The sequence below is a fragment of the Nematolebias whitei genome, chromosome 7 (assembly GCF_014905685.2).
Source record: "Nematolebias whitei isolate Nwh7 chromosome 7, NemWhi1, whole genome shotgun sequence".
Classification (NCBI taxonomy): domain Eukaryota; kingdom Metazoa; phylum Chordata; class Actinopteri; order Cyprinodontiformes; family Rivulidae; genus Nematolebias; species Nematolebias whitei.
In genome coordinates this window covers 46,540,233-46,565,215 of record NC_056504.1, presented here as the reverse complement: position 1 = coordinate 46,565,215, position 24,983 = coordinate 46,540,233, and the positions used below count along the sequence as shown (strand labels likewise).

Sequence of the window (24,983 nt, the reverse complement as noted above, 5' to 3'; positions counted from 1 at the left end):
GTGTAAACATAAAAGTGTAAAACATAAAAGTGTAAAACATAAAAGTGGGGGTAGCTTTTTAAGATGCTGTAATGAAACAACAACAGTTGTGGGAAGGGGGCTGAGATTTTGTTCTCAAATAAAAAAATAAATTGTCATTCCTCAGGGAAGCTGAAGTGATCAGTCGACTCTTAACTCTTCCTTTCGTGAGTCAGATTTACAGATGTTTATTTTAAACTAAATCTTTTTTATTTATTTAGTCTCATTGAGTCACGAGAACTCATTTTCAAGAGAGACCTGTTTTTGGGAGCAGATGGTGAGGGTTAAGGACCTTGCTTAGGGTGGCAAATGAGGGTGGAAGCAGGTGTGGGTGTTTTACCTTTACCAGCCACATTTTGATGTTGATGGTACCGGGAGTTGAACCTGCGACTTTCCGATCACAGACCCATCTTCTCTAACCTCTGCGCCACCACTCCCCTTGTGATCTTTATGTTATCTGTCTCTTTATAGTTAACTGTCTAAAACGGGTTTCTCTTGAAAACGAGTCCTCGTGACTCAATGAGACTAACCTATAAATAAAGGTTGAATGGAAAAATGATCTGGGCTCCTGTTGCCATTACATGAAGAGTAAAGTTTCTTTCTCATATTGATGTTTGACGTGCTCTTAAATTTAAACTTTTACGCAAACAGACTACAACATGATGACTCGAGCTATAGGGTGTTAACCACACTTACAACAGTGGGGCAAAATTAAAACCTTTTTCAAACTAAGGGCGGGTTTCCGACTCTACATTAACTCAAGTTAGATACTCGACATCTTTTCTTGGTTGCAGGTTCCTCAACAAGAGCTTGATTGGTCTCATTTCATGTTCTCTGTTGCACTTTTGACATCATAATCAAAGATTACTGAAAACAATTAAAAGTACATTTAAAATAACATCTTGGGGGCCAGATAAGATGTCAACGAGGGCCACATTTGGCCCCCGGGCCTTGAGTTTGATACATGTGTTCTAAGTGGATTCAACCCATTTTATTTACAATGAGTGTGGACCCGCATTTAAATAGCCCAATATGTATAAAACTAGCAGACTCGGTCAAACCGCACCACTTGATATAGTAACCTTTTTTATTTTATTTTTTTATATGTTTGATTTGATTCTGTGCAGTGAGAACCTTTAAGTTCCCAGTCCTCTCGGGGTTTGGGCTCGGTCAGCAGTGCGCGCCGCCGCGGGAGGGCTCCGCCGCTGTGCGCCGTGAACGCGCATCTCCATGCGGTTTTAAGAAAGAAGCAAAAAGAGAAAAGAGCCGCTGCCGAGGAGACGGGACCAGAACCACAGAGACCACTGATCCTGTAAACCGAACCCGGTCCCAGTGGGTCCGGTTCCCCCCTGCAGAACCTCCGCTCTTTGTGAGCCGGTTCACAAACCAGCTGCGCTTTGTTGATTTATTTATTTATTTGTTTATTTATTTATTTTCCTCTGAATGAAGGCGCGCACCGGAGGGAGGCGTGTTACTTTCATATTTTACTGGTTATTACTTCAAGGTTTTTGTGAACTTGGATCAGCTGTTTTGGGTTCCAGCCGGACCGGGTCACCTTTTGTTCGGAGAAAAGAGGCGTCAGATTCTGCGGTTCTGTCCCACTGAGCAGAACCTCTGGGTTCTAATGCTCCATTTGGTTCTGGGTGAGTCTCACTGGGTCCTCCTGGATATCTGAAATCATTCGACGTGTTTTTATTTATTTATTTGTATTTCTTTCATTCATGGTGTTCAGTGGCTTTTGTCTGATCCGTCCCGGTCCAACTCGGTACCTGCCGGTCCGAACCGAACCATGCCGGAGTGCGTCTCCGTGTCGGAGTTCGTGCAGGAGGTTCAGGAGGACTGGAGCTCCCCCACCACCTCGTCCTTCACCTCCAAGATGATGGGCTGCAGGAACACGGTCTACCTGCTGGAGGAGGTGGGTCCTTCCGGTGGGGGGGGAGAGGGGGAGGGGGGGAGTAACAGGTTCTGCAGGGTTCGTGGGAAATCACATAAAACCACCATCTATCCTCTGCTGTGATGGTTTGTAGCTCTCTAGAGAAGATGGGGTGGACTTGGTTGGGTTTGGCCCCCATTCCCCCCCCCCCCCCCCCCCCCCCCGTGTCTTTGTGCAGTTTCATTCTGTTGGGTTGACTGCTGCTGTGAGCATTTTACACCCTTTATCCTGTCTGCTGTTTTAAACAACTCCCCAACACATTGATCCCCCCCATGATGAAGCCATGATGAGGACAAAACATAAACTGCACTCCTGTTCTTGTCACTGGTGCACGGAGTCTGGTGACATCATGCACCAGCACAGCCCAGCAGAGACCCCCCCCCCCCCCCCCCATCAGCTCTGAGCGGCGATAACATCTGTGTGGAACCGGGTAAAACATCTGCAATGACAAGAACAGACACTGGTGCGTACACTGTGCACATCTGGCGGCCCCAAGCCAGAGGTTTTCTGTGCTGATGTCACAGAAATCCCTTGGATTTAGTTTTAGGAAGTGAAAACAGAACAATCAAGTCCTGAAGCTGCCGTCTCCTTTCCTAAATTCATATTTCTGAATTATTAAAAGAGCGCTTGTCGCCCGCTGCAGTTCACGCCAACGTGTTTAACAAAGACGTCATGATAAGTTAGCTTTCAGAGTGTGTGTCAGGGATGACTCTCGGCTACTACCACATTAGGTTTTAGCTCAATATTTGTAAAAAATAATGAGTTATGGCCATTTTTTTTTTTTTTTGTGTGTTTGTTAAAGTTGATTAGGTGTGGTGGCCATCTTGAAAAAAACATTACTTTCTGAAAATGTCATTAATATCAATCTCACATATTTTGCTAACAGATATGAGGATCCACCTGGCTAAGGGGGTTGTGGGGGGCAGCTAATAAATAAGGGGGGGGGGGGGTATTGCCCCTCCACCCCTCCTCCTCGTTGTGCCTCTGTTACTGTAAAGTTTTCTGATGCTGCTTCAAAGTAACGTCAGACAATGTTATGTGTAATTTACCAGAGTTCCTCTTAATTTATTATCGTCGCTTGTATTTGAAAAAAAAAAAAAAAGACGGTCACCTTTACAGCAGCTGTACTACTTCATAAAACCAAATACTTTGCAGAATAAATACTTTGATCACTTTTTGCTGCACTGACAGCTGCAAGTCTTTTGGTGTTTGTTTCTGCCAGTTGAACAACTTTATCCCTGACAGTGTCTGGTGTATTCCTTGGTCTTCATGATGCTGCTTGATTACTAACGTTCTGAAACAAACTTCACAGGACAGATGGATTTATACTGAGCTAAACGTGTGTACTCTGTGTGAAGCCAATCGGTTCCATTCGCTAGAAGCATTAAAGGGTAAATATGAACGCCCTCCACATTTTTCAGATTTTTGTTTGTAAAACAGTTTTCCATCCACTTCCCAATTACCTGCAACTTTGTGTTGGTTTATCACAATAACTCAGCAGAAAAAACACTTATTTTGTAGTAGTTTTGTGAAAAACAAAGGAAAACTTTATGGATTAATAGTATTTTTCAGAGGCACTGCAAAAGGGATTTTAGAGTTTTACAGTATATTAGGAAGTAGGGCGGCACGGTGGATCAGTTGGTGGCGCTGTTTCTTCGCCAGTTCAAATCCTGGCCCAGGACCTTTCTGTGGAGTTTGCATGTTCTCTCCATGCATGCGTGTTTTTTCTCGGGGTACATGCATGTTAGACTGATTGGTAACTCTAAGGTGTGAGTGAGAGAGGAATGGTTGTTTGTCTCTATGTGTCCAGACTGGAGACCTGTCCAGGGTGCCCCCCTCCTCTTTCACAGTAACTGATGGATATGGGCACCATGACCCCCCCCCCCCCCCCCCCCCCCAAATAAAATAAAATAAAATAAAATAAATAATGAAGAAGCATGTAAAGATAATGGATGGATGGAAATAATTAACTGTAGTGTTGTGATTTCAAAAAGTAACAATAAATGTTGTGGAAGTTGGGTTGGTATAAAAAAAAAAGAAAGTTCAAAGTAAATAGTAGAAAGTCAAGATATCCTTTAAATTAAAAATGTTTTCTTTTAATCCAAACCTGAAAGACAACTCCTCTAGTTTGATGTTTTCTTAGAATCTGCAGAAACAGATAAAAAAAAAAAAAAAAGATCAAACGCTTACACTTTTTAATAAAAAAAAGCCCCAGATTTGCTCGACCGTCACTATTCTTGGCCTGGAGAACAGCATCCCTTGGATTTCCCGTGCCTTTTTGTTTCATTTAACTAATTAATGGTTGTAAACAGTGTGTGTAAGTGCGGCCCTGCTGCGTGAGGTCTGTGTGTTTGGATGGGACTGTGCTCGCTGCAGCATGCAGCAGGACCCCCCGACCCCCCCAAACTGTAGAGTTATTGACTTGGAGGGCAGCCTGAATAACAGGCGCAAACTGTCCCCCTTTGGCCCCCCCCACCACAAAGCCTCCAGCAGGGTTGGCATATGTTACCACGGCAACAGATTACTCCCCGTCATTATTCTTTGTTTTTGTTGTTTTGTGGTTCTGAAGAGAAGCCAGAGAGATTATTTTAATAAAGATGTTAATGTGGCGTTAACGGCAGGCTGGGGAGCTACAGCACTGACGAAAGCACCCGTTTTACATGAAATCTTTTTATTTAGTTAGTTTTTCGTTACACAACACGTCATTAAATTCATTAAATATATTTATTCCCTTGAAATGCTTTATGGAAAAAAAACAACAACTATTCTTTAAATAGTGAAAACACTTTATCGAAACCTGTGAAGGGCTTTGAAAGCACCTCCCGACTGATACGACCAGATGAAACCGTCTGTGTTGTTTTAGCTTTCAAATCCCAGAGTGTACCACGCGCCATGTTTGGATGATTAAAACTCACACAAACACGTATTCATCCAAAGGTTCACCTTCTCTAATCCTAATGTTTTTGCCTGTGTCTGTGCGTGCGAGCAACTATTGGTTTATTTACACGTCGTTACCCGTCGGATGGATTTTGATCAAACTGTCACGAAGTCATCGATGACTTTAGTTCTACAACTCATGAGCATGGCTGCCACAGCTAACTGACATTAGGCCACACAAAAAGGCAGAAAGTCAGTCAGTTTAACATGTATGGAGCGAAAATTTGGTGTGGTAGTAGCTGAGAGTCACCCCTAACACTTGAGATCTATGACGTCATCAAATACTCGAGTTCTACTCGGGTTTTATTATGTTAATGTCGAGTTTAAAAATTATATACTCGTTCAACCCCTAACTACCGGTAATGCGACGCAAACTCTCACACCGCTTGTATACGGACATAACAGCCCGTAACAAGATGGTTTCTGGAGGCTGTCCTGTCCCCCGTCCACTCCTCGCAGGCAGGCAGCCTCAGCCAAAATGGTTCAAGACATCAAAGTTCATGCGCAATCATCCAGGTACAAAATCCAATAATGGTCAATCAGGTCATCTGGTCAGTTTCTTTTTTTTTGTGGAAAGACGTTTCCAGATGACCTGATTGACCATTACTGGATGTTGTACCTGGATGATTGAGCATGAACTTTGTTACTGATGACATCATAATACATTTATGCACGAGGCCGACAAAGGTGGTGGTCCGTGGACACTGCCAGACAGTTCCATAGTCCTGATAAGAGATGGTAGTGTCTATCAGTCGGCTTAACTCTGACACAGGTCCACAGACGTCCTTGGGAGGATATGTAGAAAGAAGCTCCGATAGGGTTCACAGGACAAAGCAAAGCAGGAAAGAGGCAGGAGTGGGAGGGAAAAGCATCCGTCTTTGCCAAGAGCAAGCAGGAACAAAGCTTTTTTTAGGCTCTTTTCTTAAGAAAACCCAAAGTTCAATAAAACAAACAGATTAAAACAAGAACTGACACTGACTGCAACACAGTAAAGACTTTCACGGTCATTAAACTAGTAATTTAATAATACAGTTCACCAACATTCAAGTTATGGATGTTGGGTCATTTATGAGTTTTTCCAGCCTTCAAAATAAACAACAGATTTAAGCAAACATTGTTTACTCAGTTATTAAAACATAAAGTTGCACAGACTGATGCTGTAGATTCTGAACAAGTATTTTACCCATCAGTAAAACAAACATCACTCATAATTAATATATTACATACTCAGAGAATCATAATTTATCCAGCAGTGCTTGAAATATACTGCAGGTATAAATAACTCAGACGTCTGGAAGTCATTTTTAATCTTTAAGAATGCTTGAATGCCAAATAATTTGCCAGGACTTGAAGTCGAAGAGTACAAAAACGTGTCTGATGAGGGGAAAGCTTCGCTCTGATATGGTGTTCTTGGGACATGTGATCCGATACGTCTGGAAATAAGAAAGATTGATATTTTAATTCTTGGAGCAAAGGTCTCCGTGGACTCAAGATGATGATGATGGCTGCATAATGGTTTAGTCGTGCAGGAATGTAGCAGCCCATTGTCCCACAGCAGAGCTCATACTCTGCGTGTGTGTTGAGTCAGCAGGGAAATACTGTCCCCCCCTCCCCTCTCAACCCCCACTCCACACCCCCATCCATGCACATGGGGACATCCACCCACTCATCATAGGTGTATGTGTTTGATCAGGCCCTGGACAGTGACCGGATGGTGTTACAGAAGATGAAGAAAGCAGCAAAAGCCAAGTACGCATCAGGGCAAGGTACAGAAACATGCATGCTCACGCACGCACGGTAACGCACGTGTCGTTTCACTAACCAGCACGGCTTCTGTTTCAGACCACGTGTCTCACCTGGAGCAGTACATCAACTCCATGGAGAAGCTCGCTGTAAACTGTCACTCCAACGGAGAGGCGGAGGTTTGCTCGGCCTTCTGTCGCCTGGCGGACTTTTCCAAAGAGCTCATCTCGCCCATGAAGAACCTGGTGAGTGACAGCTCAACGCCTCGGAGGTCAAAGGCCAAAACAGCCGCTTTTGACAAAAACTTTAAAAAGTCCAAGACCCCTGTCCACATGGGAATATTAAAAAAAAAATGTTTTGGATCTATTTACTCTGACCTGCAATGTTTTCAAGTCAATGACCTCCACTTGTTTGTGTGTGTCTGTGTGCAGTTGAAGAGCATGCTACACAACATCAACTTCTTCCTGGACTCTCTTGTTAAAGGAGACCTGAGGGAGGTGAAGGGGGTAAGGGCTTTTGTTGTACCTAAATCATTTTAGCTGATACACACACAGTCAAGTCATAACGTTAACTGAACTGATAATTATGAAAACACCTGACACGTGTTTAGTAAATCTGTCACAACGGAGGGTTTAGATAGAACGGACTGAGGACAACAGACCCAAAACCTTTAAGATATAAAGTGAATTATTTACAGTGATAAGGTGAGATTTACTAAAGACAGTAGGGACACCCTGGAACCCCTGGAAGGGAAGGAGAGACGTCAGAAGCTGTGCAGAGCAGTTTGATAATGCAGGTTGTAGATATCTTATGAAGGTGTACCAGTACATCTATCACATATCGTTGGTCGAAGGACAGCATGGAGAGGAGGGTCTGGGGAATCCAGGTTAGAGGAGGTCCTGCTGGAAGGAGTACAGATGGAGCTGGAGGCAAGTGGTTGGAGGGTGAAGGAGCAGCTGAGATCCACAAAGAGGATTCTGAACTCACAGGTGGAATCAGAATCAGAATAAGCTTTATTATCCCTGTACCAGGACACAGTGAGATTACGTTCGTACAATCGTCCGAAAGATGGGCGGCGTGCACGTTGCTGCTGCTACAAGAGCGCGGACACTTATTCTTTATCAGAATACTGTTTAGATAGAAAAAGGTAAAAGGCCACGAGGATTGATAGTGGTATTACAAAAAAAGATCTCTTCACATATTGTCCTGTCAGGACACAATTTGAGACATCAAAAACTCTACCAGCAAGAACATTTATAAACACATTACATATGCATTGATGTCAAGACGTTGAGATTTGTCCATGAAGCACTTTCAGATAGGCCATAGTTCTGATGATGTTGTTGTAAGCCTGCACAGAAGTTCTCGGGGAGGAGGAGGGGAGGGGGGGTGTTGCGATAGACAAAGCTTTTTCCTTAGTTTACACATGTCCCAGGAGATATTTGATAATCAGTCCACATCTGAGGCCAAACGGGGGAGGCAGATTCAGATAAGCCACAATTGTTGATTTTCTTCAGGCAGACTGTTTTTTCCTTGCCAGCCTCGAGTCCTGCTGGAACTTTCCAGATCCAAAATGGCCAGATTTATGGGCATTCCACTGATCCATGCTATGAGCCTTCTTCAAGGTTGACCCCAACATGCTGGCGAGTCTTAGAAGCCTCAGGTGGCCTGCGATTCTCAGAAATCGCTTCCATCTTATGGTTTAGCTCATAAATCAGCTGATTTTGAGTACTCATAGCATAAACCAAACCTTCAAACAGACTTAAGTTTTGTCATGGCTGAAAGTGTTGCCGATGTTTTCTTCAAAAGTTGATAACATAGGAACCCACCGATGCCAAAAAGCAGAAACGCTGCTATCATGAATCCAATTATATAAACATATTCGGTAACAGAACTGAAAGACACATCAGCTGCCAAACTCCCCACGGATCCCGGATGTATCCCGCAGCGTGAGTCTCAGCAGGACATGAGGGCTCTCCAGGTCCCTGTTGTTTTGTTGAACAGATTTTGTCGATGGCGTTGAAAGTACATCTGAGCAGATCCATAACAGTATTTTTTAGTTCGGAAGATGTGTACAAGGAGCTCCGAGACACACACAGAGCGCAAAAGCAGGAGGGAGAGGAGAATGCGTCCGCCTTGAGCAAGAGCAGATAGGCACAAGGAGTTGAGGAATGAGAGCAGCGACAGAGATCCAGGACAGGAGGCTCAGGGACCAGGTTTCGTGAGAATGAGAGGAGAACACTACGTAAGATTACTTGAGTCTAGAGAGTTAACACAAGGAGGCCAATAGCACAAATACCAGAAGGTAAGTAATGCTCCAGCAGGGAAGGAAGCTCTTCTGCAGCCTCTTAAAGTCCTGGCGCTCATTAGTGGGATGACTCTCAGCTGCTGGTAGTTGACTCCACCTCTGAACTCAGGAACCTGCAGGAAGAGCCGGTATCCCTACAAATTCAATAGTTGTGACTCTAACGTCATGTTTCCTTCTCTGTCTCTGCAGGATCTGAAAAAGCCTTTTGACAGAGCTTGGAGGGATTATGAGAGCAGATTGTGAGTGACGATACATTAAACTCATCTGACAGAGTTTACACACTGTTCGCCGTGTACCTTCTATTTTTAGGGCGACCTTGTTAAGTGTTATTGCGTGTAAAAATCACGTCCTGCATAATTCAGAAACCTGGAGAAGCTACTGTCAGCCGAAGTAAAGTGGTAAAACTGTGAGCTGTCCCATTACTAATTCACCTGTGTGTGTGTTCAGCAAGCAGGTGGAGAAGGAGAAGAGGGAGTTAGCACGGCAGTATGGGATGGTTAGGAGCGAGGTGAGTGGAGGAGAAATCGCTGAGGAGCTTGAGAAGGAGAGGCGCTCCTTCCAACTGAGCATGTGCGAGGTAACTTCCTGCTCCTCTTCTTCACTTTATCCCCCTGATGTTCCTCAGCTCTTTACACGTGTGGTCATTTCCACTATTTGGGTCCTCCTTTCTGTTTCAGTATCTCATTAAGGTAAACGAGATAAAGACAAAGAGAGGAGTCGACCTGCTTCAGAACCTCATCAAGCACTACCACAGCCAAAACAAGTGCGTTTTGTTTTTCTCTCGCACACACAGAGAGCTCCGTACGGTATGTGTGCATGAGCTGTGTCTGTGTTTGTGTAGTTTCCTGCAGGAGTGCGTCTCCACCACTCAGAGGTTGAAGCAGTACATGGAGGAGCTGAACGGAGTGCTGATCACGGTATAAACAGGGCATGTTTTTATTGATTTTGTTTAGCGAGGAAAATATGCTGATGACTTTTTTTGTTGTTGTATTATTAGTGGCGATTTAACGCAACATCAGGTCAAAACAGTGCAAGAAACTGAAAACGGTAATGCAAGAGAATGTCAAATTACCACTATTTCATGCAAATTGAAAAACTAGCCCCATAAAACCTGCTTTTATGCTGGTATTAATGTTAGAAATTATATTAAATAGCAAATAAGATTTGAATTAATTTTTTTTTGTAAGGATAACATAAATATTTTTTGATTTGCTGTAAGCCAAATTACCAGCCTGTTAGGAATGTAAGGGCTTGGATTACTTGTTTTAACTTATAATCGTTTATAAAATCACATCTGTCATGTTTATAAACATAATTTAATTTGCATCATCTTTGCTATTCATATAATCTTTTCAATTACCTTAAAAATTGGAAGACCTACCACTTTAATGAGTCTCTGTGTTAAAATTATAATGACGTTAAATAAGGATGTTAGTAAAACATAAATATTCATGGTTATGTCGATGACACTGCTGTATTTCTCTGTGGTCATTAGAATAAATGAATTAAACACAACACACTGTCCAAAGCAGTGATCCTGAGATTTTTCAGCCAGTGAACCACAGAATGAATATTGCAGAATCTTGTGATCCTAAATGTTGGTGATTTATTATTTTAGCATATTAGCATACAATAAACAAGGAAAAAATGATGTTAAAAGTTTTATTAACCATTATAACGATTTGTTATGACTATCTTTTGTAGCTCTTGTAAAAGTCATGGCAAAGAAACAATCATAAATAATTAAAATTTTTAATTTTGTTTCTGAAAATCATCTCAAGACCCCACAGCTGGAGCTTCACGGACCCAGAGTGGGGTCCTAACCCAACCTTTGGGAACCATTGATCTAAGATGTGAACAACTTGTGATTATCAAAGATTAAATGCAAACAATATATGTAGAATCTGACCTGAACAATCTTAGTAACCAATCATTTTATTAATTTAGTTTCTTTTAATAACAATACACTGACATTTTCTGAGGAAACCTTTTGATCAAATTTTGTTCTTTCTTCCAAACATAAAACAAATATCAGGTTGAAATCTTACGCTTGCAAAACACGGATCGATATAAATGCATTTTCATAATTTATCTGGGAAATCTCAAATATTCAAAGCTGAAGCTATAACAGAAACTTTTCGTCAAGGTGCATATTTTTTTAGGGATGCACGATATTGGATTTTTGGCCGATATCCGATATGGTAAAACTTATTTGGCCGATAACCGATACAGATATCGATATTTTTTAAATATACTTTCCATTGTCAGAACATAGCCCTCTTATTTAGGTCTATTTGCTACAAAAATTTGTAACAGCTGTAAGAGCTGGTGACATATATTCAGTAACAGCCATATGATAGGCATAGCACTTCAACTTATATTAAATGAAAAGTGTTAAATGTTATTTATTAGCATTATTCACCTGCGATGCTGTCTCACTTGTGGAGGCTTGTTCCAGGTTCAGTGTGGGATCCTCTGCGCTCTTGTGCATGAAGGACAGCCTTTTTAAGTTCAAGGCTTTTGTCTATCCATTGTGCCGTAAGACTAATCATGCTAACGGGGCTAACACGACGTCCACATGTCTGTGGTAAATCTCATCCGAGTGCTATTGGCTGTTAGATTCTCAATGACGTTGGAATCGACGGCTTGTAACTCGGGTAAGGTTACGTTGGAAAAAATATCTCTGACTGGGGAGGATGTAACGAGGCTCAACATTGTCCAAAAATCCAACATTTTTCAGTCAGGTCATCTGGACAGTTTCTTTTTTTGTGCTGAAACGTTTCGCCTTCGATCCAGAAGGCTTCATCAGTCAAAGAAATGCACAACAAAACTGATTCTTCCCCCAACAGCTTACTCCAAAGTGGAACAAACCAGTTCTGCTTGTGATAAGGTGGTTTCTTTGGTACGCCCCTCCTCCATTGCTCCATTGAGCATGGACTTTGTTGTTTTCAACCAGTTTGACAAGACTGTCAACAAGGAAGAGGGCCCGCAATGGAGGAGGGGGCGTACCAAATAAACCATCTTATCACAAGCAGAACTGGTTTGTTTTACTTTGGAGTAAGCTGTTGGAGGAAGAATCAGTTTTGTTGTGTGTTTCCTTGACTGATGAAGCCTTCCGGATCGAAGGCGAAACGTTTCAGCACAAAAAAAGAAACTGTCCAGATGACCTGACTGAAAAATGTTGGATTTATACCTGGATTATTGAGCAGGGACTTTATTGTCCAAAAATCTTCAGCATCCAATATCCTCAACGGAAAAAAAACTTCCACACCGCCGACATTTTGACTTCTTCCTCTCCGCCGTGATCAGGTAGGCGCGTGTGACATCATCATGTTGTGGTGGCGCTGCAGGCATCCATGTCACTGGGTTGTCATACAAAAACAGCGTCTTTTATATCGGGGAGTTATTTTGATGGAATGGCCAATGTCTGATATTTAGCTTTAATGCTAATATCGGCCGATACCGATATCATGCCGATAATATCGTGCATCCTTAATTTTTTGAAACTCTACCTTCTATCTTCTTTATAGCCTGCAAATTGTGGTTGTACATTTTTGCTCTAAAATGTCAGATTTTATTTCCTTTTTCCATCAGTTCTTGTGTAACTTGTTTTTGTATTACGAGTGAATTTTATTTTTACTCTTTTCTGCATGAAACACTTTAGTGTTCATGCCTGTAAAAAAATGGTCTATAAATAAAATTGTTTATAGAGGAATATAGTAGAAAAGCTGACAGGTGAGTTGTGTGCAGGTGAAGCAGCGTCAGGAGGAGGAGAAGCGGCAGCTGTGCTCCCTCAGAGACCAGCTGAGGCCGGTCGTCCACGCAGAGCAGGTCGGAGACACGAACGCTGAGGCGAACTAGCATTTAGCATTTCTGTTCAACAGCTAAATAACGTACGTGTGTTTGCACAGGACTCTTTACCTAAGCAGGTGTACAGTATGCACCAGCTGCTGGGAGACAAACAGTACGGAACAGAGAGAACAGGATTCCTCTACAAGAAGAGCGATGGGTAAACTCAGAAATGAACTTCACATGCTTAGTTTACCCCCAAGACAATAAAATTAAATCAAATAATTTACGACTCTTTAATTTAAGATATGAGCTGATGGGAAATTATGCAGTTTTATAAGCACCTCAGCCAATAAAAGGATAAAAATGCAAATAATTTTATAGATGTCTTGTGAATTTTGTAGCAAAACATTGTTAGTTGCTGAAATAATTAACATTACTTACCTAATTAATAACAATAAGTTAAGTTAACTAACATAAATATTCAAATTATAATTATCACTCACAACTAAATTATTGAAAAGTTGTGTTTGGATACTTTTCAAGTGTGGTCATATGAGCTGCTTAAGGGTAGTAGAGCAGTCAGTATCTTACCTGTGGCAGAGAAGCGTGACGTTAGACAGTTAAATGATGGTCAGATTAAAAAAATAAATAAATGCGGCAATTTAGTAGTTTATAATCTGGATTTTTACAGTTGATCACATTCAAGGAATCACCCCGACTCTGTCAACTATTCTGTCTACTGCAAGTTAGACACTCATGATTATTTTAAATGACCACACTTAAAAAAAAATACAAATGACTCCTCTTAAAACTCTTGATACGGTTCATAAATGTTCAACTATCACTAAAATGACATGTCTGTGCTTCAGTTTGAGGAAAATGTGGCAGAAGAGGAAATGTTCAGTTCACAACTGTTACCTCACCATCGCACACGCTACTGTAAGTGTGCAACCTCTCACCTTGAACATTTACCTTTTAATCTTTGGGATATTACGTATAACGTATGTCACTGTTTGATATGCACATTAAAGAACGACTGTTTGAGATGAAACCTCCATTAAAAAACCCAAACACGAACAACAGCCACATTAATTTGAGCTGAAGAAGAATGCGTCCTCCTAAGGGACATCCATGACACTATTGAAGTTTCAGAGATTTATTATTTAGTAACAATTGTCTGAACTAGCTCTGCCTTTGTCTCTCAGCCGAATAAACCTCCAACCAGACTGAACCTGCTCACCTGTCAGGTTAAACCCAGCGTGGAGGACAAGAAATGCTTTGACCTCATCTCTCGTAAGTCTCATTCACACACACACAAAAAAGACACTTAAACATGAGCATTTCTACTGCAAATTGGTGTACAAAAAGAAAACACACCTACAAAAGCAGCAGTTCAGAGAGGTACCTTCCTGATTAAAGCTACAGGGCTAATTGCCATCATAAATTTAAAAGGGGAAGAAAATGAAAGTTGTGTATTTACATGCATAAATGACTGGAAACACTTGAATATACTGTAGTTTTTAAATATGTGCGTTCTTTAATAAATCCGTTCTCCCCTAGATAATCGAACCTACCACTTCCTGGCTGAGGATGAAGCCGAGTGTGTGGCGTAAGTCAGAAACATTTTTATTCGGCCTTGTTCTTATAAAAAGTAACTGAACTGATCGTTGAATCTAAGATAAAAGCCAAAACAAAGATGGATTATTTTCTGCTGCTACGAAAGGCAGACGAGTATTCAAAGAGTGATGTTTATTAAAGAGGAGGGACGAGAGAAAGTTTTGGTTTCTCATCATTTTTTTCTGATACAACTTTCGCAGCTTTCTGAGTAATCTTCTGCACCAACTTGTTTATTAAATCTACCGTGCTTATTGCTCGAGATGTTTCCACAATTGTTTAAACTTGTGTTTAAACAACTGAGCTGTAAAGAGCTGAGGTTGTTGAGTTAATTTAAGGGTGCTGGGTACTTTTAATGCCATAACAATCAATGAAATTTACTCAGAATTTGCTTGATTTGTTTTTAAAATAAAACAAAAGAGGCAGGAAAGCGTTTGAACGATGTGATTTAGTTGAAGTACCGTATTTCCCGGACTATAAGGCGCACTTAAAATCCTTTACTTTTCTCAAAAATCAACAGTGAGCCTTATAATCAGGTACGTCTTATGTATTAATTCTGCTTGTGCTGACTGACCTCGAACCTATTTTATGCATTTATTGTGAATGTGTTGAATAAAGTTCGACTGTTTTTTGCTTAATGCGCCTTATAGTCCGAAAAATATGGTAATGCTTTTGAGAAAAAAAACACAATTCACGTCAGGATTCTGCAGTTCGTGGTGACACCGGAGTGTCAAGAGGATACACTGTGTGGAATGTTGTTTCAGTCGAATCTGACCCAGAGATCAACACCAATCAATAAAAATAGTCATAAATGGTCACCTGAGGAGGAAGGCGGACAAATAATTCCTGTTTTGAACGTTCAGATGGATCTCGGTGCTCAGTAACAGTAAGCAGGAAGCTCTGAGCATGGCTCTGGATGGGAGCAGGAGAGGAGGAGGAGCTGAAAGCAGCGTCGAGGACCTGACCCGGGCCATCACCGACGACATCCGCCGGATGCCTGGAAACAGCAGCTGCTGTGACTGTGGCACTCCAGGTAAGGAGCATCCTGCCTCATTTCTCATCCATTCTCATCTTACTTTGAATCTGACCTCTTTCAGGACAGACACTCTGACACAAAACATGTTTTTCTGATCAAAAACAACTTCATTAATCCAGAGAAACTACCTTTTCTGTGAAAATGCAGCGATGCTAAAAAGCTAAAAGATGCTGAAATGCGCTGAAACTGAACGGTCATGAGCTAAAATGAGCTAAAGAAAAACTGGACGCTAAACTTGAGCAAACAAAAGTTAGGGCTACATTTAGCAAAACAAAACTCAAAGCTAAAATGATCAAAACAGCTGCTAGAAGCTAAAATTAGCGCAATAAAAGCTAAAAGATGAAGTTAATAAAACAGTAGCTAAAAACTGAAGCTCAGTGCGAAAGTTTGCTAAACAGAAGTTAAATCCTAAAATTATCAAAAACAGCAGCTAAACAATTACACAATAGCTAAAGTTAATTATAAAAGTTAAAGCTAAAAACTGAGATTAGCAAAACATTTGTTGAAAGCTAAAAATAGTGTAAATATGCTGAAGTAGATTTCAAAAGCAGATTTTCAAGGATTTAGAGAGATGTTTTTTTTTTTTCCCAACAATGAAAAATGAGAGTTAAATTTAATATTTCAAAAAATTTAAAAGTTGAACAAACAACAATTAAAACAGCTGAAAATGAACTGATGTAATGTGATTTATTGTGAGAACTTTTCAGGAAGTGTTCAAACCGCTGCCACTCTCTCTGTAGATCCTGGATGGCTTTCAACAAATCTGGGTATCCTGACCTGTATTGAGTGCTCAGGGATCCACAGAGAGATGGGAGTCCATGTCTCCAGGATCAAGTCCCTGAGCCTGGACAGTCTGGGGACCTCAGATCTGTTGGTGGGTTTGGCCTTTTGTCATGAAAGATATTGTATCTGACGTTGATCATCTACTCTGGCTCAGATTGTTGTAAAAGTTGCTGGAGGCTTAATTAGTCACGAATGTAAAGTTTTCTGTTTCTGCTCCGTGAAATGAAATGGGTTTGATAGAGTTGAAAGTTCTTATGGAACAGAAACGGACTGGACTGTTCTCTGTCTGCTCCAGTTGGCCAGAAATGTGGGGAACTCTGGTTTTAATGAAATACTGGAGGCAAACCTCCTGAGTCCGTCACAGAAGCCCTCCCAGCACAGCCACATGTAAGACGCACACTCAGAGTTAACTAAAAAAAGAAAGAAGCAAAGTTTATTTGTGGATTTGTTTCTTAACAAGACCTCCTATGGTACGTGTGTATCGTTCAGGGTGGAGCGCAAAGACTTCATCCTGTCAAAGTACCAGGATGTGCACTTCGTTAGGCGGAGCAACAGTTCCGCTGCGGTGCTGCGACTCGGCCTGCAGGAGGCGACAAAGAGCGGCGACATCTACAGTCTGATCCAGCTGTACGCTCAGAGGGCGGAGCTTAGCCAACAGCTGCACGCGCACATACAGGTACAAGAGCTAACCACTGCCGGGGCTACACACAAAGTGTTTATAGGGCTTGCATAATATGCACAGGTGTACATGCTTACACACGTGCAAACATATTGTGGGTTATACTGATTTATATTTTTTCTTGCACAATAAAACACACAACATATGCAAATAGGAACAATTAATCACAGACTGCTGACATTGCAGTTAGCATAGATGCTTCAGTAACATTAAAAACACCATGGAAATGCTAAAGTGATTAGCATTGTGCTTATCATTATGTGCTAGTTGTGCGAGTTTTTTTTTTTTCATTATCATGCTGTTAACCTTCAGCCAAACATTAACAGCATGTTAGGATTTTTTTTTTGTCTCCAAACCCTATGTGCCTTTTTCACCACTTTTTTATTGTCTGTCCAAACAGATCTCACTTGTAAACGAGTCTTCGAGGCTCAATGTGACTTATCTGTTTAAGTAAAGGTTGAATGAATGAATGAATCACTGAACTCAGCAACTCTGCTGACCTGGCAACACCTCAGCAACTACCAGACTGACTCTCTTAAAGTGAAAAGCTAGTTTCTAGAATTCCACAGCAGGCTGGCTTGAACCACTTTTAAAAAGGTGCTGTTTATACGACGGAGCTGGTTGGCAGACCTCAGACTGATGAATTATCTCGGATGAAAGACGAAATGTTTCTACCAAGAAAAATCTGTCCAGATGACCTGGTTTAACTCTTTTGTGTGACCTTTATAAAGTGGCATCACAAATTCCATCCTCCCATCCATCCATTCATCTATTATCGGGACAATTCAGTTACCTGTCAGCCTAGCATACATGTTTTTGGTCTATGAGAAGAAACTAGAGTACATGTGGAGAAAACTCACGCATGCACGGACACAACATGCAAGCTCCACCCAGAATGGCTCCACAGCCAGGATTCGATCTGGCGGCCTTCTCGTTGAGAGGCGGCAGCTCTACCAACTGAGCCACCATGCTGCCCGCATCACAACTTAGCTAACAAAATGGATTTTTGACATTTGAAAATGGTTCAGAATATTGTTTGCGATGCAACTAAAAATGAATCATAACCCCAGCCCTGAAAGCTGAAGGTTTACAGATGTTTGAGCTGTAGTCCCATGACGTAACCGGCTGTATGTTTCCACGTCCACAGGAAAAAGGAGAGACGGCGCTTCACTTGGCCGTCCTGTTGGCTGACAGGACGTCGCTGCACATCCTGGACTTCCTGGCTCAGAACTGGTCAGCCTGTTTAGCGACGCCTTTAGGTTTTTGCACCTGAGTGTGTCAGCGTTTACTGCGACATGTTTACCTGCATGCTTTGTCTCTCCAGCTCCAACGTAGATGTGCAAACGTCAGCGGGGAACACAGCGCTGCACTACAGCTGCCTGCACAACAAGAGCGACTGCGTGAAGCTGCTGCTGAGAGCGCGAGCCAACGCACACATCAGTAACACACACACTCACACACTCAGCCTCAAATAAAAAAAGAAACGTTTAAATGTCATTAAACTTGTTTTGTTGAAAAACAAATTGTATTTACATTTTGAGTACATTGCTCATAATGTTGTGTTCATCATAAAATCCTGATCCTAGTTTGTCTTGCAGAGAACGAGTTAGGAGAAACTGCTCTGGATGTGAGTCGCCGGTTAAAGCACCGTGACTGTGAGGAGCTGGTGAGGTCATCAATCTATTTATAAATCCATTAATTTGACTCCATCAGGAAATACTTTAAATATGAAGCACCTTTTTTTAATTCACAGTTTACCAAGACTGATAACTTGGAAAGCATTTAAAGGCTAAGACACGCAGGAAGTCAAATCAAAAGTGAATTAAATTACTTTTCAAATAAACCCATAAATGTAATTAGGTACAGTTAGCTTGATAAAAATCAGTGAGGGGTAATGACTTATTAAAATTAGAAACAAAACAAAGTGAAACAAGAGAAATTAGTAGCACAAAATAACAAAAACAGAACCAAAATGCTGAAGAGGATTTTTAAAGAAAACATTGTTTTTGAAGGAAATGAACAGAACTCAATAAATTTCAATATTAACAATATTTGTAAATATATTTATAATCTATAAAAGTTACTAAAACCAAAAGGCAGCACCCATCTCCTGAAATATATGAACGTTTTGATATATAAATGGTTAAAATGGCAAAAATGGAAATAAATAGATTGCAAAAGAATATCTGCCGAGTCATTATACTGGAAAAAAATAAAAAAATAAAATAATATAAAATAAATCAGTTTCCTGAAAATACACTTATTTGTGTGAATGCAGCTGCAGCAGGTCCAGTCCGATCAGTTCAACCATCACATCCACGTGGAGTACGAGTGGAGGCTCCGTCACGATGATCTGTACGACAGCGACGACGACTTTGATGACAAGGTAACCATGGCAACAAAGTGTCTCTGTTTTCTTTGATGACAAAGTAACCATGGCAACAAAGTGTCTGCTGACTTGGATGGCAAGATAACAATGGCAACCAAGTGTCTGCTGACTTGGATGACAAGGTAACCATGGCAACAAAGTGTCTCCATGTTGACTTTGATGACAAAGTAACCATGGCAATAAAGTAACCATGGCAACAAAATGTCTGCTTACTTTGATGACAAATTAACCATGACAACCAAGTGTCTCCATGTTTACTTTGATGACAAAGTAACCGTGGCAACCACACGTCTGCTTATCTTGATAAGGTAACCATGACAACTAAATGTCTGCTTACCTTGATGACAAGGTAACCATGGCAACCAAGTGTCTGGTGACTTTGAGGACAAGGTTTTCATGGCAACCAAGTGCAACCAACCCTGTTCGAGCTGCTGTTTAGTATATCGTATTATTTTACATTATTTGTGTTTAGGTAAAGGTTTCTTCCTCATGAGGGACTTTTTTCTTTCCACTGTGTCCTTTGAGCTTGCTCAAGATGAGAGTTCTGCGATGGAATTAAATTCAAAGCACTCTGCTTTTCAGATAAATTGCGTTAACTTATATCCATCCATCCATTATCTTTAGCCGTTTATTCCATTTTGGGTCACGGGGGTCGCTGGTGCCCATGTCCAGCAATCACTGTGCGAGGGGCGGGGTACACCCTGGACGGGTCGCAAGTCCATCACAGGGACACATAGAGACAAACGAGACAAACAACCATTCACTCTCTCACTCACACCTAGGGACAATTTAGAGTTACCAATCAGCCTAACATGCATGTTTTTGGTCTGTGGGAGGAAACCGGAGCACCCGGAGAAAACCCACGCATGCAACGAGAGAACATGCAAACTCCACCCAGAAGGCCCCTGGACCGGGGTTTGAACCAGGGACCTGTAGCAGCTCTACCAGTTGCGCCACCGTGCTGCCCTGTTAACTTAGATCTTTTAGATCGTATTGTTTAACGTTCGTTTAGTGTTTATCTTAGAGTATATCTTCGATCTTCATATACCGTCTCTTAAACTTTATATTTTTGCTATTCTTGGGTGTAATTGGGACCCTGAGTACACAATTTTGTTCCACCTCATGTACCACATGTGATGCGAATGACAATAAATGACTTGAACTATGGCGACAAAGAGTCTGCTGACTTTGATGATAAGGTAACCATGGTAACCAAGTGTGTGCTGTCGTGAACGTCTTCATTTTTTTTTTTGTTTCTTTTGTTCGGGGACAAAACGAGTACAGTCAGCTGTCACGTCACATCTCTCCCTGCTCTGATTATCCTTTCTTTTCTACAAAACAACCTCGTTGCTCCTCTCAATCACGAAAACTCCTTCATTTGGACAATTGTTCGTTGCTGTGATTTTATTAAACTGTGAATCGCTGTCATTACTTTCCAGAATGGTCCGGTGAAGAAGGAGCGTTACTCCTCATCATCATCCTCCGTCTTCACCCCCTCCTTCTCCTTCTCCTCCCGTCCTTTCAGCTTGAGTCAGTCCTCCTCCTCCTCCTCGTCCGTCGCTCTGCCCCCCTCTGTGGGACCAGGCGGAGGTCTTCTCAGCGTGGGGAGGAGGCTGGCCATGGCCATGGACCTTCACAACCGTCCATCTGGCTCCGCCCCCAGCCCGCCTCCTCCCCCTCCATCTTCCCCTGCTCCCCCACTGCCTCCCCGGGTCAAAGGTGAGCTCAGCTTGCTTCTTATTAAAGTCGCTGCTCTGTTATGACATAAACACTCAGATTTAAGTAATTTCTTGAACCAATAAAGGTTGTTTGCTTATTATGGTCTGTTCAAACCCGATGACACAGCTGCAGCTTTGACACATTTCCTCTGCCTTAATCCCATAATTACTGAAATGAAGGCTGTTATTCTTCCCCGTCGTATCATTATCTGAAATCACGCTTCACTCTTCTCGCTGAGCTTCAGCGTGAACTTCTTTGTCGGCGCAGAAATCACTATCCAGTGGTGTAGTCTACATTTATGTAGTGGGTATACTGTGCTTAGAAACAAAAGTACACTGGTTAGTACAATGTAATTGTCAATTTATGTTGATTTTTACGCATATTGAACGTTTCCAAATTTCTCTGATGCTTACATTTGAATAAATGAACAGCAGGCTTTGTATAACAGTTGGCTTTGTATGAAAAACACGTTACAGAATTTATAAAACAGTATGAAAGCAAAGCGCTGCGTACAGATAAATTGTTACGGAAGTGTTTAACTGCTGTTTAACGTATCAATGACATGCACATAATGATGTGTCTTGTATCATTGGGCACTTTTAAGAGGGTATACTGAAATTCTTAAGCTTTTCTAGTGGGTATACTGTGTATACCTGCGTATCGCGTAGACTGCACCACTGCTTATCTGAGCAAAGAACAGCTGCACCTCTGTTGTTTCTTAATAAAAGATGATCGCAGTCTTAAACTCTGATATAAACAAAATTAGGTGAAATGAATTCAGGCTGTTGATATATGATTTTTTTTCTTTGCAACGTTTTTAAGTTGTAGTTAAATTTTTTATCTTGTAGCTCCCACTGTTCCTCCTCCTCCTCCTCCAGCTGGAGGAGATGGAGTGCAGGGAGAAGAGGAGGAAGAGGGCGAAGTCTTCTTCCCCATGACAGGAAACAGAAAAACGACTCCTCCTCCCATCGCCGTCCGACACAAGAGGACCTGCTCCGAGTCTAATAAACACGGTAATATCAGCGAGACGCTCTGTAATTAATCTGTCCGCGTAACTCTGTCATTAAATGTGTGTGTGTGCGCGCTCACAGATTATGGGTTACCAACCAGCCCCAGGGTCTACAGCAGTCCAGACTCCTCCTTTAAAAAGTGCGTGTGAGTATCTGAAACTGAATCTTGCTGCGTTTTTTTAAAAGTGCAGTCAGAAATGTTGAATCAGTCAAATCTCGATGACGAACATGTCAAACAGTGTGACCTTAATAGTTTATAAACTACACATGATCTCAGAAAAACACAATTCTAATCAATGTTGTATTTTAAAATTACACTATACTTATTTAACATATTTGAGTTGTTTATATGAGCAAAAATACATTGTTTTTTTTTATATTATGCACAAATAAGAGCTTAATGATAGTTCAAGGATAAAGGATAAGTGAGATTTTACTGCCCTCTAGTGGTCAGAGTGTAAACAACAGTGTTCGATGGTGGAATGAACTTTGACCTTTCTGTCTCTTTGTGTCTCCAGTCAGTCTTCACCTCTCAGCTCGCTGACTGAACGACCTGACAGAGGTACAAAGACATCACATCTACCTTAGATATCTTTAAACGTACCATTTTTGTTTGTTAAAAATACCATTAAACTGTTTATATTTGAGCTGAAACTGAAAAAACTTCAAGCCTTTCATAAACTCTTTTTAGAAAAGTATACAAAAATGATGATTATTCAACAACCGTTCCTTGCTTTACTTTAAAACTGCAAGTTGAGGTTTTATTTATTTATTTTTTTACAGCATTTGACATGCTCACGTTTCCTCGTGTTTTAGAGTAAGCAAATGTGATTTTAACAGTTATATTACCTGTTAAATGTTGGGTTAATCAAGCGTTTTTATTTCAATTTTCATATTTTTGCAACACTGAACAATAATGAAAACACACAAGAATCTTTATTATCCCCAAGGGGCAATTTGCTTCACAGTCAGAACATAAAACATCCCGACGAGACATTGAGACGTTAAAGTAACAGCATTGTTCGTTGAGAAGCCTGATCGCTGCAGGAATGAATGAGTTTTTCAGTCTGTTCGTCCAACATCTGGGCGGCAGATACCTGCGTCCAGGTGGAAGCAGCCTGAACTCACCATGGAGTGGATGATCAGGATCTGCCAGAATCCGCCTGGCCTTGTTCACTGACCTCGTCTTGTGTAGGTCAGTGAGGTTCTGTCGGGCCATGTCAGCAGTTTTTACTGCACATCCTGACAGTCCTCAAGAGTTTGTTCCTGTTTTTGCATGTTGAAAGTCCAAACCAACAGATGAAGGTGAAAGTTAAAAGGGCTTCTGATAAAAATACATTCTCTCTTCTGACAAAGTGTGTTCACATGGGGGTCAAAGGTCAGTGTGTCATCAAGAACAGCTCACATATATTTTTATTGCTTCAGTGTTAATGACCACAGGAGTGGAAACTGAAGAGTCTTTTCTACATCTTACAAATGTTCTTGTACCTTCAAGGTGTCCTAAAATCATATTTAAGAGTTTCTGTTGAGTCATCCACTTCATCTACGTGAACGAAAAACAAACTGAAGTGGATCCAAACGATCTTCATCTTTTGGCAAGAGGACCCCCCCGAACCAGTTTTTTTCAATGACTTCATAATTAACGAAGTCGTTCAGGGACTGAGCAGTCTTGTTTTTTTGGGATTGGACCAACAACAGAGTGAACATGCACAACATTTTATTGTCCATTTATTAAAATGATTCTAATCAGTAGACAGTTTCAACGTTTTTTAAAAAATGCAGTGAGACGACAGATTAGAAAAACGCTCAGTGTCCCGCAGGGCCACAGAAGCAGCAGCTATTAGAGGTTTTATATTTATATGTTTGATGGTGTCGTGATACTCTGGATGCTTTCTCCAAGATTAAAACCTGAAGGTTCATGCGGTTCTGCTGCACCGCTCGATGGAAGTGAAAATTTTAAAAAAGCAGAAACGAAAATAAGGGACATTTAGTTTTGAAACGGTTGTTCTTGAAATCTACATGCACATTTTTGCTTTGAGGTTTTCAACGGACGGAAAGTGAGAGCATCACCTCACACTTCCTGGACCCGGCCTGCAAAGCTCCACAGAACGGTTCTCCCATCAGCCAACGCTCTCAGAGCTTTGAGAACGACAGCCGAGGCCCCGCCCCTCAGCCGCTGCCTCGCAGATCACTGGTGAGACCTTCAAAACTTTTCATAACAAATATTCTAGCTGGCTGAAGGTCGCCGCTCATCCTAAATGACGCGCTCCGTTTTCACCGTCTTTTAACAAAATGTTGTTTCCAACAGTCATCGTGGCTCTTTTTGGTTTCTGGAACTTGGTCCAGACTCTGGAACTTGGTCCAGACTCTGGAACTTGGTCCAGACTCTGGAATTGTTCTTCAAGATGACACAGGTCGACTAACAGAGAGTGTCTCCTATCAGCAGCGTCACATCTGCAGGAGGCCGCAGCTGGATCAAATAAATCGTCCGACGTGCAGAACTTGACATCTCACGCATGCTAGAGCAATTACAGAAATTCAAAGGAACCCAAACGGAACTTGGTGGTACAGAACGAAGAGCAAAATATTTCCAAGGAGAAATGTTTCCAGCAGCGTCGGCTCTTGGTGCATTGTTTAATCAAAGTGTTTCGGCTGATAATGTGCTAACGTTGCTAACATCAAACACCCAAGCTAGCTGAAGTCACGGACACTGAATCAGGCGTCGGTGAGGAGGCAGCTGACGAGAAGGTCTGCAGGAGACCACAACCTTCAGCCACCTTAACGGACGAACCAAAAAACTATTAAGACTATTATCCATCCATCCATCCATCCATCCATCCACCCACCCATCCATCCATCCATCCATCCATCCATCCATCCATCCATCCATCCATCATTCTTTCCTTCCATCCATCTATCATCCATCCATCCATCATTCCTTCCTTCCTTCCATCCATCCATCTATCTATCATCCATCCATCCATCGATCATTCCTTCCTTCTTTCCTTCCTTCCTTCCATCC

At 41.6% G+C, this 24,983-nt stretch overlaps 1 protein-coding gene across 1 annotated transcript in view; it reads left to right on the top strand.

The window, feature by feature from the left end:
- The first annotated feature begins 1,798 nt into the window (after positions 1–1,798).
- Positions 1,799–24,983, top strand: part of unm_sa1614 (un-named sa1614) — a 25,439-nt gene continuing 2,254 nt past the window's right edge. Inside the window, exons 1-26 of the mRNA XM_037678971.1 lie at positions 1,799–1,933; positions 6,582–6,654; positions 6,731–6,876; positions 7,063–7,137; positions 9,129–9,178; positions 9,387–9,516; positions 9,617–9,702; positions 9,781–9,856; positions 12,690–12,770; positions 12,851–12,948; positions 13,601–13,670; positions 13,937–14,024; positions 14,292–14,340; positions 15,209–15,378; positions 16,122–16,255; positions 16,460–16,551; positions 16,654–16,840; positions 17,991–18,076; positions 18,168–18,283; positions 18,442–18,509; positions 19,122–19,229; positions 20,672–20,951; positions 21,800–21,964; positions 22,043–22,106; positions 22,480–22,523; positions 24,001–24,155. Coding sequence (XP_037534899.1) covers positions 1,808–1,933; positions 6,582–6,654; positions 6,731–6,876; positions 7,063–7,137; positions 9,129–9,178; positions 9,387–9,516; positions 9,617–9,702; positions 9,781–9,856; positions 12,690–12,770; positions 12,851–12,948; positions 13,601–13,670; positions 13,937–14,024; positions 14,292–14,340; positions 15,209–15,378; positions 16,122–16,255; positions 16,460–16,551; positions 16,654–16,840; positions 17,991–18,076; positions 18,168–18,283; positions 18,442–18,509; positions 19,122–19,229; positions 20,672–20,951; positions 21,800–21,964; positions 22,043–22,106; positions 22,480–22,523; positions 24,001–24,155 — 2,817 coding nt within the window. The 5' untranslated portion in view covers positions 1,799–1,807. The remainder of the gene's footprint in view (positions 1,934–6,581; positions 6,655–6,730; positions 6,877–7,062; positions 7,138–9,128; positions 9,179–9,386; positions 9,517–9,616; positions 9,703–9,780; positions 9,857–12,689; positions 12,771–12,850; positions 12,949–13,600; positions 13,671–13,936; positions 14,025–14,291; positions 14,341–15,208; positions 15,379–16,121; positions 16,256–16,459; positions 16,552–16,653; positions 16,841–17,990; positions 18,077–18,167; positions 18,284–18,441; positions 18,510–19,121; positions 19,230–20,671; positions 20,952–21,799; positions 21,965–22,042; positions 22,107–22,479; positions 22,524–24,000; positions 24,156–24,983) is intronic.